The sequence below is a fragment of the Sceloporus undulatus genome, chromosome 5 (assembly GCF_019175285.1).
Source record: "Sceloporus undulatus isolate JIND9_A2432 ecotype Alabama chromosome 5, SceUnd_v1.1, whole genome shotgun sequence".
NCBI classification, from domain to species: domain Eukaryota; kingdom Metazoa; phylum Chordata; class Lepidosauria; order Squamata; family Phrynosomatidae; genus Sceloporus; species Sceloporus undulatus.
In genome coordinates, this window is record NC_056526.1 from 83,665,546 (window position 1) to 83,680,992 (window position 15,447).

The following is a 15,447-nucleotide window of genomic DNA, read 5'->3' on the forward strand; positions in this document are numbered from 1 at the left end:
GCATGCATCCTTAATGTCCACATAAGCTACGCCAAAGCTGCATTCCAGTCCTTACGACTGGATCGTGGCTTTGGCGCGGCTTCTGGACTTTTAGGACACATGCATCATTTAAATAGCATACCTCCAAAGTGGCCCGAATGGGACCAAAGAAAGAGTTGTACCCAAGGGGAACAAACATGGCACTGGTCCCTGGCACATTAAGGGAAAAAATACTGGTTCCCCAAGCTAACTTAGATCCCCCTTCCTGCTCAAAGATTTATGCCCTTCACTCCTTTGCTGTTAAAAGAGGTAGAAATGAGCAAGATCGGTGGATGATCCCTGGGTGAAATAGGGCTCCAAGTCCCCAGCCATGTCTCCACTGAGAAGGCTCTCTCTATTGTCCTCACCAAGCAAGACTGTGATGGTGGTGGGATCAAGAGAAAATCAGTTGGCACAACCCAAAGTAGGGATTTATGCTAGTCCTGGAACTGGTGCAAAGTATCTTTCTCCTGCATGGGAGTGGAAAACAAAACAAAAATAACCTTTCCCCATTTCGAACTCTAGGATTGTCCTGCTCAACATTCAATGTAATGTTTGTAGATGGACCGAATGGATAGTGTACTTCTTTGACCATTCTCTGGTACCTTCCATAAGGGAAACAATACTTCATACGGGGAAAGTCTCAAGAAAAGGGGCTGGCAGAAGTCAAAAAGAAGGAAAAGAGAGAGAGAGAAAAAGAAAGAAATAGCCACTTCTTGAAGGAACTGGAGAAAGGCACTAGCACACTTTATTCTAGTATGCTACAAAATTCATTATTGACCTTTATTAGGTACCATAATACTAAGCATACGTTAAAGTAACAAAAATTATTGTTCTTTGTTTCTTCAGAAAGTCAGGTATTCCAACAGTTTTCTTTACAATTTGTTGACCATTTTTCTTTTAAACAAACAAACAAACAAACAAACAAAACCAAAGCCACATATTTTTGACATTATGATGGGATGAGAGCATGGGGGAAGTGTTTACATTTTAAGAGCTTTAAAAACATACTTCTACTTACATTTATGATGTATGAACTTAAAATGCTTTGCTTCCTTCATATATATATATACATATATATATACATACACATATGTATATACACACATATATCTACACACAAATGGCAATGGAAACATTCACATCAGTTTGCAATGTTTTTGCGTTAAACACTACTGTGCCACATTGAGAAACAGAATACCAAGAAGTGTGAACATGTACAGTACTAAAGAGATCCAACAAGCTTGTTTGTATGATCTGTGTCTAAGGATCACAACACCATTTGGGTGTCAACAAACTGAGTTATGGATGGTTTTTTAGGCCCAGGTAATGAGCAATGGTGAGGCCTGACAGTTTTGGGGATATATAGGAACTTTGGAATGTACATGGAATGTCCCATGTACATTGTGGGAACATTGACAGTTGCTAGGGAAGCAGTTGCTATCAGAAACATGATGGAAGGGCAGTGGCCACTGTAGAAGAGTTCACTTATGGAAGGTTAAGATGAAAGTACAGAAGGGAAGGAGGCTGAGGAGGAGGAAGATAAAGAGAAAAGTGCCTTTTGTAGAGCTGTGCTGGGTAGAAAAACACAAATACTGAGCCAAATAGTGAGATTGTTCACGTAAGAGACAGACACTCATCTGAAAGGTCTCATACTTAGCCAGAGTCACCAGGGACCAACAGAAAGCAAGGAATGCAACCAGTCACAAGCCCTAGCCAGGTATTCATTTTCTGTGTAGCCTAAACATGTGAAAAAGGGCAGCATAGTAGCCCTCACGAGTTTCCATCCATCTTTTCAAATGGAGAGTGACTTTGTGCAGAAGACAGCTTTCCATTAATTGGAGAGGCTCATCACATTAGTTCCAGATCGCATGGAGAGTCGGCGCATACAAATGAGTTTCTCCTCTTCACAAAGGCACTTTCAATGTGAGAAGATCAATGGGAACATGCAAGCTGGGACTAGGGCTGGCATTCTTCATTCCTTGCACGCTGAGGCTACAAGCAGGGAAAATGCCTGTATAAAGTCAGAGTCAGTGAAAGGGCAGGGCCTATTCTCATTTTTCTCCCAACAAGTTTAAAGAACAGCAGATGCTGAAAAGGAGGATAAAGAGGCTTCAGGCTCAAGACTAGCAGGCTTTGACAGGCCACATTAGCGTGACAGCAGTCCAGTTGACCTTTTGGTGTTATTGTCTGATCTTACATATGATTCAAAATATGATAAGAGAGTGAATCCTCACATTTGTTATTGAACTATTGGGGATACCCTGTGAGGAGGACAACCAGAGGCGTACTGGAGTACAGTACTCACAAGAATGGTCAGCCACCCCAGTACCTGAGTGGTTGTGTATAACTGATCACAATTCAGACTGATGTTCTTTTCCCCCTTTCTGTGGAGACCATACTAATATCCCAACCATCCAAAACTAGTTTCTTTGTCCTCTAAGTGTTTCTGCAACAATGCAGCATGTTCATCCTGGATAAGGAGGTCTCTTTCACAGTGCAGTTGGTTAGACTGAAGAAAGCAAGGGTAGGCAACTTATGGTCCTCTATATGTTGATGGATCCCCAACTCCCATGATCTCTGACCACTAGTTATGGAGGCTAGGGATGATGGGAACTGCAGTCCAGCAACACCAGGAGAGCTGAATGATTTGCACCCCTGAAACGAGGGGAAGTCAAGCAAGTGTTCTTCAGATGTTTTCAACTACAATTCCATAAGCTGCAGTGAGCATGGCCAATGATTGGCAATTACGGTAGTCTAAAACTTCTGAAGAGTGCTAGCTTACCCATTCTTTGATTAAATATACACCTGGCCATTTCTGACCCTGGACATTCTATTTTAGCATAGGTTAAACTTTGTTTAAGGAGAATTTTTGCTAAGTAATTAAAGCTATAATTCTTATTTGGGAGTTAGCCTAACGGAACATACAACTATAGACACAGGGGATTGTATTGTAAGGATGAAGTCCTATGCATACTTAATTGAGATAAAGCATACTAAATTCCATACTAGTTACTTCTGAAGAAGATGGCTAGGATTGCACTACATGATGCAGACCTTTATTCTCATGACTTATTATTATCACTTCTGTTACAGCAGAATGATGGCTGTCATGATTCTGAAACATTACATAAGCCCATGAAAGAAACGATCAGGGCAGTACTGGAAAACATTCAGATAGAAAACTTGTTTACAACATTTGAGACTAATGGGCGACTTTACCATAACAATGCTGACAAAATGAAAATAGAAATCAGAACATGACAGAAAAGCCCATACAACTATTCAATTAATATGATGATGGAATGATATATAATTAGAAGTACAGGGACTGCCAATGAAAGTTCTCCTCTTTCTCCTATCATCTTGATCAAAATGTCATGTCGTCATATAATTGGGTTAGATTGCAGGTTGAATCATATTTAGAGTGGACCAATCAATGGAACTTTAATCATGACTAAATTAAGTCCCATTGATTTCAACTGCCTAATCTAAGTAAGATAAACTTTGTTACTCTGATTTCTACGGTCCACTTTGTAATGATTAAATCTGGATCCAACCCATTATGCTGTGTGCTTCCTTGTCCCCTATTCTACAATTATTCTACATAATTGGTTCTTGTTAGTAGACAAACAGTAAACACCAGGATGTGGAATAAGTTGTGCTACTCTTGACAGAGAACTCAGTGCAAGGCTGTCTTTTTTGTCAGCTGTCCAATGTTTATATCCTTAATCATATTTATCATATTGGTTATTCTGAAACATCTACATATCTAGATTCATAGGGTATCCTATGTAGCCACTAATGTATATGACTCTAAGCACACCATTTCTTTTTAACTAACCCTTGGGTTTTCTTGGAGATTTTGGGAGCTCCTCCAGGCTGTTCAACAAGAAGAGTGAAGGCTTCCCATCGACTTTGGTTCAAGTCCTTGATGAGCCATTTTATCCTTGGAACCTCGGAAGAGAATCACATTATGCAGTTCAACTGTGGAAAGAAGCTAGGAATATTGATGTTGTATCACAATGTTATCAGCAACCTCCTCTAGCAAACAGTGAACAGCATTGGAATACTACAGTGCTAAGGGCTAGAGAAATACCTAGAAAGAAAAGAAGTCATTTATTTAAAAAGAAACCCTTATTTATATATTGAATGCATACCCATGGGCATTTCCAAACGATTTCCAAGCGATGATGATTTTTAAACATAAACCGCTTTCTACAGATTTATTCAAAACTGTAAAAATGTAAAACCTAGTTCATCTAAAAAGGTTTTGCTATTACAGTGTACTTTTTATGCTAGATGCACTGAGGAATGCGAGTCAGAAAGAATGAACAACATCTTGTGGAATGGCATCTATGGCCAACAGTTTCCAATTTCCGTTTCGTATAAGTAATTTTTAAATCTTGAGTGATCTTAAGCAATGGGTACATGTTGTTATTAGGGATCTCAATTTGTATTCCATTACACTTAAGCCAGGTTTTCTAAATAAAGCATTGGAGCAAAAGGATGGGAGCTTTAAAATCTGCTGAAGCTTATTCTATATCAGTGAGCATATATGACAATCTCCTACTAAACAATCACATTTCGTTCCTCATATGTATTTATCCCATTCAAATAAATTTCCAGAACGAGCTGGTATGGTGTGTAGCCTTATAGAACAGCAAATGTTGCAGTGGAGTCAGAAGGTATAGAAAAACATGTCTTGGCCTACCAAATACCACAAAAAAGTGGCTGTCACAGCTGTGTCAGTTCTGTTTACTTTCTGTTTTGAGTCTTGCCAAAGAGGCTAGACCTCTGAGTCTAGCCAAGAATCTCTTCATTGTTACTTGAAAAGAAAGTTCGTTTATTATTCATAGAACAAGAAAACTGCACAAGTGTCATGTATTATTACATTTCAGATGCCAAGAGAAACCTCATGTTGCTTATGAACTCGCTGTGTTATGTTTTCCAAAATGGTATCCCTTACGGTAGTGGCTCCCAAACATTTCAGGCTGTGTATATTTCATAAAATATTATGTCAAGCGTGTATCAGCTCTCCAACAATCCTTACCCTATCTCCAACTAGGGCTAGCTCAAACATGAGGCAGAATGAGGTAGCTACACTGGGGATCTGTTTTTGAAATAATTCCTTTCCTTTCTTTTTTAATCACAGGAAAGACATATTTGGATTTTCAGCCAGAGATGCCAAAATGATTTGGACCTGCCATCCTTACAAAAAAAACTCTAGCCTGATCTTATCTTAAATCAGGATGGATACCCTGTAATGTCCTGGGGCCTTCAATATGCTTCTGAAAGCACTCTCCATCTAATTGATTCAGATTAGTGGCTAGAGCAGTCTTGGTCTCCTCCAACAGCCCACTGGGCAGGAAGAAAGTGGGAGAAAAGTGAAAGAAAGAAAGAAAGGAAGGAAGGAAGGAAGGAAGGAAGGAAAAGAAAAGAGACAGCCCCAACTTTTTCTTAGCTCAGACCCTGTGAATCACTGCTTTAGCTCCTATCTTAGATTGGTACTGACATCGCTCCCAATGGATTAGCAGCCAACATACTAGGACTAAGGCCCAGAAGAAAAAGCCTTTCCACTCCTCTCTTTTTTCTTAATTCCTGTCCCTGCTTACACTGTAGCTGGGAAGCAAAGGGAGTGAGGCATACGGTATAATACATTTTGGGCTAAGGATACTATCTTGAGGTGAGTAGGAAAATAACTATGGAAGGAGATGGGGGTATCCATCATTCTCCAGAGGTATCAACTCTTCTCCTCTTAATGAAATGTTACATTCTAATACAGTTTGGGAACCACCATCTTATGGCACATGCACCTTCGTGGAATGAGAAATCAAATTGGAAAGAGCCACTGCGTTTTACATTTCCTACAGAGCAGACAGAATACAGAGGTTAAGAGCCACTGAGAGGTGTTGCGTTTCTAGCTATCTGCAAACACTTGAGGGCCAAATGAGATGTGCCAAAATGGTAGATCAGAGGTTATATCATTTCCTCTGTAGCATGAGACAAGAGAATTGTGTTTGCAAAGACACTCAGCTGAACGTGATGTCTTATCTGCTCCCTGGTTAACACAGGACTCCGCTGTGTTAACTACCTCTGCCCTCTGAAATGTTTTATTTCAAAATATTCTGCTTTTCAGTCAAGTAATTTTTTTTAGAAAAGTGTACAAACCGCCTTGATGCATGTATTAATGTGTTTACCTAGCAACGATGACAACCCCTTTTAAAATTTATTCCCCTTATATGACTTTTCATGCATGCCTTTCCGAAAGTTGGGTTCAGCGACAGTTTCTAATGAGCTGGTGGATAAATCCATGATTGAATCTCTCTCCAGAGAACCACTTGCGCGTCTGGCTGATCTATGTTTAGAAGGCAGCTCGTGGCAATCAGACATTTTTACATTCATCAACGTTCTCCTTCATCACAGGCTTCCGTCCCAGGCTTCTTCTCATTTAATGTTGATGTACAAAAGCTGTTTACTCGGTTTTGTTTTGTGCTCATTCTAGTGAGGATTGGCTTAGCAGAACTGCAAAACAGAGAAAAAAAGAGGTGGTGGGGGAAAGAGAAACAAAGAGAGAGGAAAAGAGGGGGAAGGAGCAGGTTTAGTGCTGGAAGACATATTAACAGAAGCATCCATAGGGTTTCCTTAAAATCCCTGGAACAGAACAAGACATTGCATGTGTTGTTTATTTAATATTTCTAGCTCATTGTTTCATTGGGAAAAGAAGTCACTAATTAGATGGAAGCAGTGGTGGTTTGTGGTTTGTGTGTATACAGTGCCTTCCCCCTAAAAGGTGGGAAGAAGCACCCCCCAACACACTTGGTCCATAATCTTCCTCAGAATGGAAGACAGAGGGTGACAGAAAAAGGTGAAGCATGTTCACACATCTATTTATTAAAAGTATATTTATGGCACCTTTTAGGCTGAAAGAGCTGTCCAAGATGCTGGACCTGTTTTAGGGATAGCTATCTAACTTAAAAGAGCTATCCAAGCTATCACGTTGGATAGCTCATTTAAACTTGGGAATACCACTCAAAGTGGATACACCACGCTCCTGACATGGAAGCCACCAACTGCATCTGTGAACAGGGTCACTGATGGGAGGGAAGTGCCCTCATTTCTACCCTTTATTCTCTATAAGAATCGATGATGCAGCTAAGTTTAGAACACTGTCTATAAAGTTAGCGACCTTGTCTCAAAAATGGTATTTTAGATATGCAAAAAGGACAACCAAAATGACTGATGGATTGGAGCATGTTCTTGACCTTGAAAAGGTTAAAGTTGGCAGAAAAAAAATTTGGCTATCCAGATAATGTTAGATTCTAATCTCCATCAGCCCTAATCAATATGGCCAATGCTCAGGGATCGTGGGAAATTGTATCCCTTATGTTAGTGGCTCTCAAGCAGTTCAGAATGTGTAATCCAACCATATCAGGAGAGCCACAGGTCCCTCCACCCTCATTTTAAGCAATTGGCACATTTTTCCCCCTTTAGAATAGAAAAGATTATTAAAGGGGAACATGTTAAATGCTTATGAATTACATAAACAGTTCTAAAGTGGACCCTCGATTTACATGGGGGAATCCGTTCCAGACCCCCCCACAGAAAAGAAATATCATGGGACCTCAAGTCCTGTTGCTTTCAATGGTAGCGCACTGTTGTGCACTGTGCTATGCATACACCATGGGAACACGCACCATTAATTTAACGGGGCTTGTCATCCGCATGACATCAATTCTGCATATGGCAAGCCTGCATATGGCATGGGCGCACTGTAGATGTGAAGGATCTTGTCCCCTGCCCCACTAAAAATCAGTATCACCCCAAAGCATCAACTGACAGTAAATTTAGGACAGACAGAAAGAATATGCTTCTCTACATACCCAGACACACTCAATTTATTGTTCTTAGAACCACAAGAGATAGCAACGGTCATAGACTCAGCCTGCATGTTTTAACTACCATGGCTCAATACTATGGAATTCTGGGATTTGTAGTTGGGTGGGGCATCACAGCTCTCAGTCAAAAAATGTTGAGAAGGAAATATCTCACCAAACTACAAATCTGCTGTTTGCGGCAAACAATTGAATAAAGCTTGAGTAGGGAAAGAGCAGGATTTTACAAAAATCCAACTGTAGCAATGTGTGCTTAACATTACAAGGCAAGGTAAACAGCAACTGCCTTTGGAATCCCTTATGCAGCATGCATGAACAGCAAAACAAAGAAACTAGAGGAGAGCAGATAACCATTGCCAGATCCCCCAGCATGTTTTTAATAAAGCATAGATCTGTACGTTTGGCCACCAAAGTGGAAACTGGAGACTAGTGAAAGAAAAAGTTATAATCCCAGGATGTACTTTAGAAGAAGTGCTGAAAAGGTTTCTAGAAGATTCCTTTTTATATATATAAAAATGTATTTATTAAAAAAACAGAAATTAACATGAGACAAATAGACCAACAGCACAAAAACATTGACAAATGTTTATGCAGAACATAGGGCATGAGTTATGTTATTCTGATCTTGAAATGTGAAGTAAATCTCCCTGCAATCATTTGTTCTATTGGATTAATCCTTTCCAAACAGAACTACAGGTCGATAGATTATGACCTCTTTCCTCATTAATTCGATTTACATAGGAAATAAATGGGAACCAAGTTACCTCAATGGTATTATTATTTTTCTGTTCTTTTGCTCGACTTGCTTGGCATGTTAGTCTTTCTGATAGGCTAAATTTCAAACCATTTTATACCATAGGTCTAAACTGGGTGCTATAGGGATTTTCCAGTTGCTGGCAATAACCTATCTGGCTGCTAATAACAGAAAGCAAAGCAAATCTTTATGTATTATTTCCTTAATCACACCTCTAAATAAATTGAGTAGTGCAAGTCCCGGATTGAGTTTTCGTTTACACATGCAAGGCTTACCTGACCTGGCTGTTTCATTTCACATGCACATCATTAGTTCTGAATAAAAGGTCAGTGCACACCACTCTTGCTGTTTGTGTTATAGGAACCTATTCCTATTCTTTCCATGTTTTTCTGCTTCTGAGACCAATTTTTCTGTTAGAGGTAACGCCCAGGAGCACATCGACTTCATTAATGTATACCTGTATTGTATTCATTTCTGTGTGGAGCCATGGTGGGAGAAAGGTGGTGTATGTGGGTTTGTGCATAGGTTAGTCAGTCACTCACATATCTCACCTCCTCTGCCTTATCTCACCTTAGTTTTGTCTCCCTGCTGGTATCACCTGAGAAGAAGAAGAAGGGAGAAGATGTATGTGTATGTGGACAATCACTCTGTTGGCCCCAACTCAGACTCACCACAAAGTCAGACTCACTCCTCAAACTCCACTTTTTCCACTGACAATGAAGTTGGTGTCCTTCTGCCATACTCTACAGCTGGGATGGGCAACTGCTGTCAGTCGAAGGGCCACACTTTAGGTTGGCCAAGTGATTAAGGGCCATACCTTTAAAGGTTTTCTTTTAGTGAACGAAGAGGGTGTGTGTGAAGTGTTATTTTTAAATTATAGAGATATGTAACTGATATAGAGTAAGCTGGATCAGCTGACAGTGTTGTGTAGTGTGGTTTGAGAGTTGGACCAGGGTTCAAATCCCAGCTCAGCTATGGAAACCCATTAGGTGACCTTGATCAAGTCTCCTTCTCTTAACCTAAGCCGAGGGCAATTTCAAACCCTATCTGAATATATTTTGCCAAGACAACTGCATGATAGAGTTGCAATAAGTAAGAGTTAATTTAAAGGCGCATAACAAGACAACAACATGAATATAAAATGGATTAAGAATTAGCAGAAATTAATAATTCTCTATTAAAAACATTGAAGGCATGTACATGTCCCCTTCTCTCAACCTAAGCCAAGGGTATTTTCAAACCCTATCTGAATATGTCAGAATAATCTTAGAGGCACATAACAAGACAACAACATAAATATAAAATGGATTAAGTTAGCGGGAATTAATAATTCTCTATTAAATAACATTAACGGCATGAAAATTCCTCCCACTCAGTATTAACAAATAAAATTACCTCCTTCATACTTGATTCCTTATCATGACATTTATGTTCATACCTAAATGAACCTTAATTGTACCTAAATTGATTCTAATTAATATGACATTTTGAACTAGGTTGACCATGAGGTTCACTACCCCATTGACTACAGTGCTTTTCATTCTTTTTCCAATGACTCTAGTGCATTCAGTGATTTGCTGCCAAATATCAGCAGTAAATTCTGATATCAACATTTTAAGAAATAAAAATTCTAGAGAGGCCACAAAATGTTTTGGGGGATGCATTTGCTTACCTCTGCTACTGTTTGTCTATTTCTGCTACTGTTTAATGTTTATTGTTTTCTCTAGTACCTCATAGCTAGGGGAAGAGTAAGGGTGAATTGAAGAAAGGAAAATAAATAGTGACAGATACTCCATCCCCTTTTAACTATTTAACACTTTGGACTTCATGAGGCCCCAAAAGGCCTTTGATGCATTCCCAGATCCCTTCATTGGTGAGTCCAGACACCACCACATAAAGCACCCCTAATAGCAATTGTAGCTCCAGAACCTCCAATGGGTGTTATAAAATATGGTACATGACCTCCTGCACCTTATTTTATCCCAAATTAGCTCTTAAAAAACAACACACAGAACATGATCACTCTTTTCCCTGCGATCAGTCCTCCTACTATTCAAATATATTTAATATTTAAATACAGTATCTGTGTGAATCTTTGTGTTTTGCTTTTGTTTATGGTCTGTTTTAAACTCAAGCCCTTTAATGTGCTTTATTAAACACAGAGCCTTTTGAAATCCCATTTCAGGGACAAAACACACTGAAAGCTTTATCCGTTCTCCTGCAAAGCTTTATATACTGAGGTTATGTAGATGAAAGAGGGAATTGTATAAATGTCATAGGCTACTAGTTAATGTTACAAGGAACAAGCACAGCAGAAACAAGTCATTTCCTTCAATCAATGTTGCACACACTGTTCTGGCCTTGTAATTCATCATGCACTCTGGAATCCTTGAAAGTTTATTTTCACATGATTTATCAAAAAGAAAAAAATGACGTTTTAAAACTGTCACAGCAATCACTGTTAATGAATGCAACATTTGGGAAGGCCACACTGTCCAAATTAGTCTGGTGTTGTGCATTCTCCCCCATTCTGTTTAAAAGGCTCTGAAGGCATTCCTGTCATGCTCAACTCCTGGTGAGATGTTGATTCCTTGCCACTGACCTATTCAATTTGAAGCTGTGTCTGTTGTCAGTGGGAGGATGCACTGCCTTAAGGGACTCATCCTATTCCTCTCTGTTACAAGAATTCTTTGATAATTCTTTCTAATATACACTTTAGAATGGTGCTCCATCCTTAGACACACAAACACAAAAGTATACGTGAAGCACGCATGCGTTACTGACTTTGGTAGCCACAAAACAACATCATCTATGTAGCCTGAATCTTATTTGTTAGTTCTAACCTGCATAGTCAATTTAATCAATTGATGAAAGGTGAGTCAATGCGAAGATAAATTCCATTGATTCAACAGGTCTAATCTCCCAGTCTGGTGAGAACAGTCTGGACAATGTTCAGACCATTCAGCACCAAACCTGGGGTATACCCCTCTTAAAACAAGAGTAAAAAACCTTACTGGCCCTCCGTTCATACACCCAGCTCACTGTGCCACCTGCTATGGTAGTGGCAATGGCAAGTCACTTGCTCTGAGGTCAGAATGAGGCACCCTGCCATGTGACTGATGCTGACTGCTTCAAACTAACCTCTGAGTGAGCAACTTGCCATGGCGGTGGCTATGCTGGGCAACATAGTGGGATGTTTGCATGAACAGTTGCCTGATGTTGCAAGGGAGGGTCCCAGGTAACAGGGGGAGGATGGTACAGTTTGAGGGCCAGGATACCAGGAACAGAGACCACCACAGATATATAGTCAGGGCTTCTATAAGTTACTACAGGGGGATTAAAATGCCCAGAATCTCTTAGTAAGCACAGCTACTGAGATTTTGAAAGCTGTCATAAACAAACAAACAAGTTCCAAGCAATGATAATAGATGCTTCCTCCTGTCAGAAGAGAGATATTGTCATGCCCAGCGAGGCTGAGGACTCAGAGGAAGAGGGGGCTCAGCTAGAGTCCCAGTTTGAGACTGAGCTTGAAGTTGAGCCGGGCCCTAGCTCTGCCCTGCCAGCTCAAGCAGAGTCTTTGGCCTCCAAGGAGGCTCCAGCAGAGTGGCCTGTCAGAAGGCTCAGCATCCAAGTCTCCTGGCAGCAGAGATTCCAGGCACAAGAGACATGGAGGAGGAGGAGGATGCCGACATACCTACCTTCAACCAGAGAAGGTCTGAAAGGGCATGCCTTTGGTGTTCAAGAAGGCTTTATGAAAAACGCTCTCTAATCACTAAACAGCTGTGCTCATGAGAGCTGGGAATACAAACAGGTGGAGGACGCTAGGCCCATTGTCAGAGATTATCTGAGCTTTTTTGCGAAGGAACGCTTGATCCTGACCTTCCTTGTTTCCTAACTGGAAACCATGCTCATTGGATTGCTGGTTGCCTTGTCTCCCTGGACTTCTTTACCTTGGATTTGCCTACACGTTTCCTCATTTTCTGGAACCCTGGACTTCATCTCTGACAACTCTTTTGGTTTGTGCTCTTGGACTCTCTTGCTTGCTTTGTTGGACTGCATTAAGTTTTGGACATTGTTTAGTGCTGTGTGTTGCTATCACTCCTTCTTCTCAGGACAGATATCCACAATCAAGTGAAATACATTTCATGATAAAGGTTAAGATGGCAGGGATTGTTACAGGGGGGCAAATTGGGTGGTCCTTCAAGATAGCTAATGGGAGCCACATTCCAAAAACATCTGGAGGGTAACACAAGTCCCAGACCTGATCTATAATGTAGATTCTCTACATTGGGAGGACTCTTACAGGGGAAGAGAAATGCCTCCTTAGGGACACAAACAATTTTTTTTTACAAGCCAAGAGTTCATAAAATCAAAAGATAGGAATCTGTGTGAAGATCCTGCATTTTTCAAAAAAGGTACTGACAGTTTCCCCCTATCTGTAGACATGAACTTAATTCCAATTGTTAGTCTCAACGAGAGCAGGCTCATAAAATCAAAGGGGATATGGCAAGTCAAAACTTATGGAAACCCTATTGTTTCAATGGGCATATTCTTTGTTGCCGTTATTTCCTATTATGTCACTTTTGACTTGCGGTGACTAAATGTACAAAAGATCTCCAAAGTCTACTTTATCTGAGGTTAACAAATGGATTTAAGCTTATGGAGGGGATCGTCTGCTCCTCGAGCTGTTGTTGGACTGCAACTCCTAGTAACCCTAGCCAGCTAGTGGTGAGGAATGCTGGGAGATGCAGTCCACAGCATCTGGTATATTTCCCTCCTTACAACTTAGGCCATGGTTTTACATGATGTTACAAGATTCACGATATTGCATATTACAAGAGTATTCAGCACCATTTTATTCAGAGCAGCAAAATGATGAGATTCACCCCACAAAGCTCTGAACACATGCAAATAATAGACTTTAAGCTTACTGGGAAGGAACAAACAACCTTTGTAGTGAATTGCTCTCAATTCCTTCATTGGCAGATATACTGCTTTACTCATTTTACTGTCCTATTGACTGGCATTTTTTTTAAAAAAAGGCAATGTTCAAAGGGTTAATTCCTTGGTGCTCTTTCCCCCCAACCTCCTGTGATTATTCCAAAGGTTTACCCAGATACTGATAGAGAGCAAATGGCTTTTCTGATGAGGTCAAGCCCAGTGCCATTCCAGCATCCAATTATCTGTCAAGAGGCCCTTTAATAATGTTCAAAATTTCCTCTTTGCCTCACTAACAGACATAAAGGGATTGCAGTGATAGAGAGAGTGAAATGGAGATTATTTACTAATTATGGCAATATATACAGGGTGCAAAAATTGAGAAAGGAGGCCAGGCAAATAATCAAAGTGTCAAATTGATACAGGCCCTTGGATGTAAAATGCTTGCATAAGCAGATACCTGTCCTGCTGCTTCAGTGTTTATGGGCCCTTCAGTGATAGTTTTCCCAAACCCCCACTTTTCTGGTATGTCTGGTCACTGCTTCATTTTACCTGTATGTTTCTTACCTTTAAATTCTACCTTTTTGCCAACAAAAGCAACATATATGGTTCTCCCTTCAACTGTCATGTCTACAGATACTGTAAAAGGAAACTGTCATCATCAGACTTGGGAGGGAGTGGAAAAGACAGGCCCAATTCCATCAGGTCTGGCTGTGAATTCTGTGACTTACGTCACTTGCTTTTATCTTATTTTATTGTATTATCTGTATTTTTATTGCTGTAACCCACCCAGATTCCCTGTGACTGGGTGGGCTATAAATTATTATTATTATTATTATTATTATTATTATTATTATTATTAACTGTTTATCTTCACTAAAACCCTGTGAGGTAGGCTAAGGTTAACCTGAGAGACAATGAGTGTCTTAAAGTTAACTAATGACCTTAGAAGCCAAGTGCCCCATTCTGTGACTCTCTAAATGTTGCTGGACCTTACCACACTTCAGTCCAAACCACTGGTCATGCTAGCTAAGGCTGATGAGAGATTAAGGGCCCAAACAGACAAGCCAAAATAAAGCTGCTTCAGGTCACTTTGGAGGTATGCTATTTAAGTGACACACACATCTTAAGAGGCCAAAAGCCATTAGAAGGCACACTCATATAGAAACACAGAGGTGGGGTTTCAGTCATAATGACTTGGATTTCATTGAAATCTTTCTGAAGTACTGATGAATCTGTTAAGTTTGATTCAAATCATTTCCTATTTTTCTCCTACATAAAAATTGTCTGATTATGTTTATGCCTCAAATTGCTATATGATGAGGATGATGAAAGTGCAGCCCATGGGCTGGCTACATGTGACCAGTGGGACCAGATTTCATTTTTAAAAAATCAGGTGAGTTTTTACCCCCATGTCTTCAAAATGGCCCCAAATTGCTGCAAAATGTAGTGGTTTGGGCCCACTCTCAAGATTCTCTCATACCTAGCAAAGAAAAAGAAGCAATTTCGCTCCAAATGAAGAAAAAAACAGCCAAAAATGAAACATGACATGACATCTCTTTCAGTTGCACTGAGCATGCTCATGCATACTCTTGAGAATGGAAAATGGCCTTTACAGTTGCCCAGCTCCACTATATAACTATGTTCCAGTTCATGCTTTCATGTTTTGAAAGTGAGAATTTGATGCATCTGCATTAAAATGTAAAATCAATTAATTTCTCTCCCATTACCGGGTAAGAGTACCTTCAACTTTAGGTCAGAAAATGCATTATTTAGGAAACCATTTATGTAGGGAATCAGGATATATTAGTCCATAAAAACTACAAAGGAGCCATCCTAGTG

At 40.0% G+C, this 15,447-nt stretch overlaps 1 protein-coding gene across 2 annotated transcripts in view; it reads right to left on the reverse strand.

Moving 5' to 3' along the window:
• Positions 1-770: 770 nt before the first annotated feature.
• Positions 771-15,447, reverse strand: part of LHFPL3 (LHFPL tetraspan subfamily member 3) — a 250,211-nt gene continuing 235,534 nt past the window's right edge. For both annotated transcript variants that reach the window (XM_042470715.1, XM_042470716.1), the window contains one exon: positions 771-6,543. In XM_042470715.1, coding sequence (XP_042326649.1) covers positions 6,515-6,543 — 29 coding nt within the window. In that variant the 3' untranslated portion in view covers positions 771-6,514. The remainder of the gene's footprint in view (positions 6,544-15,447) is intronic.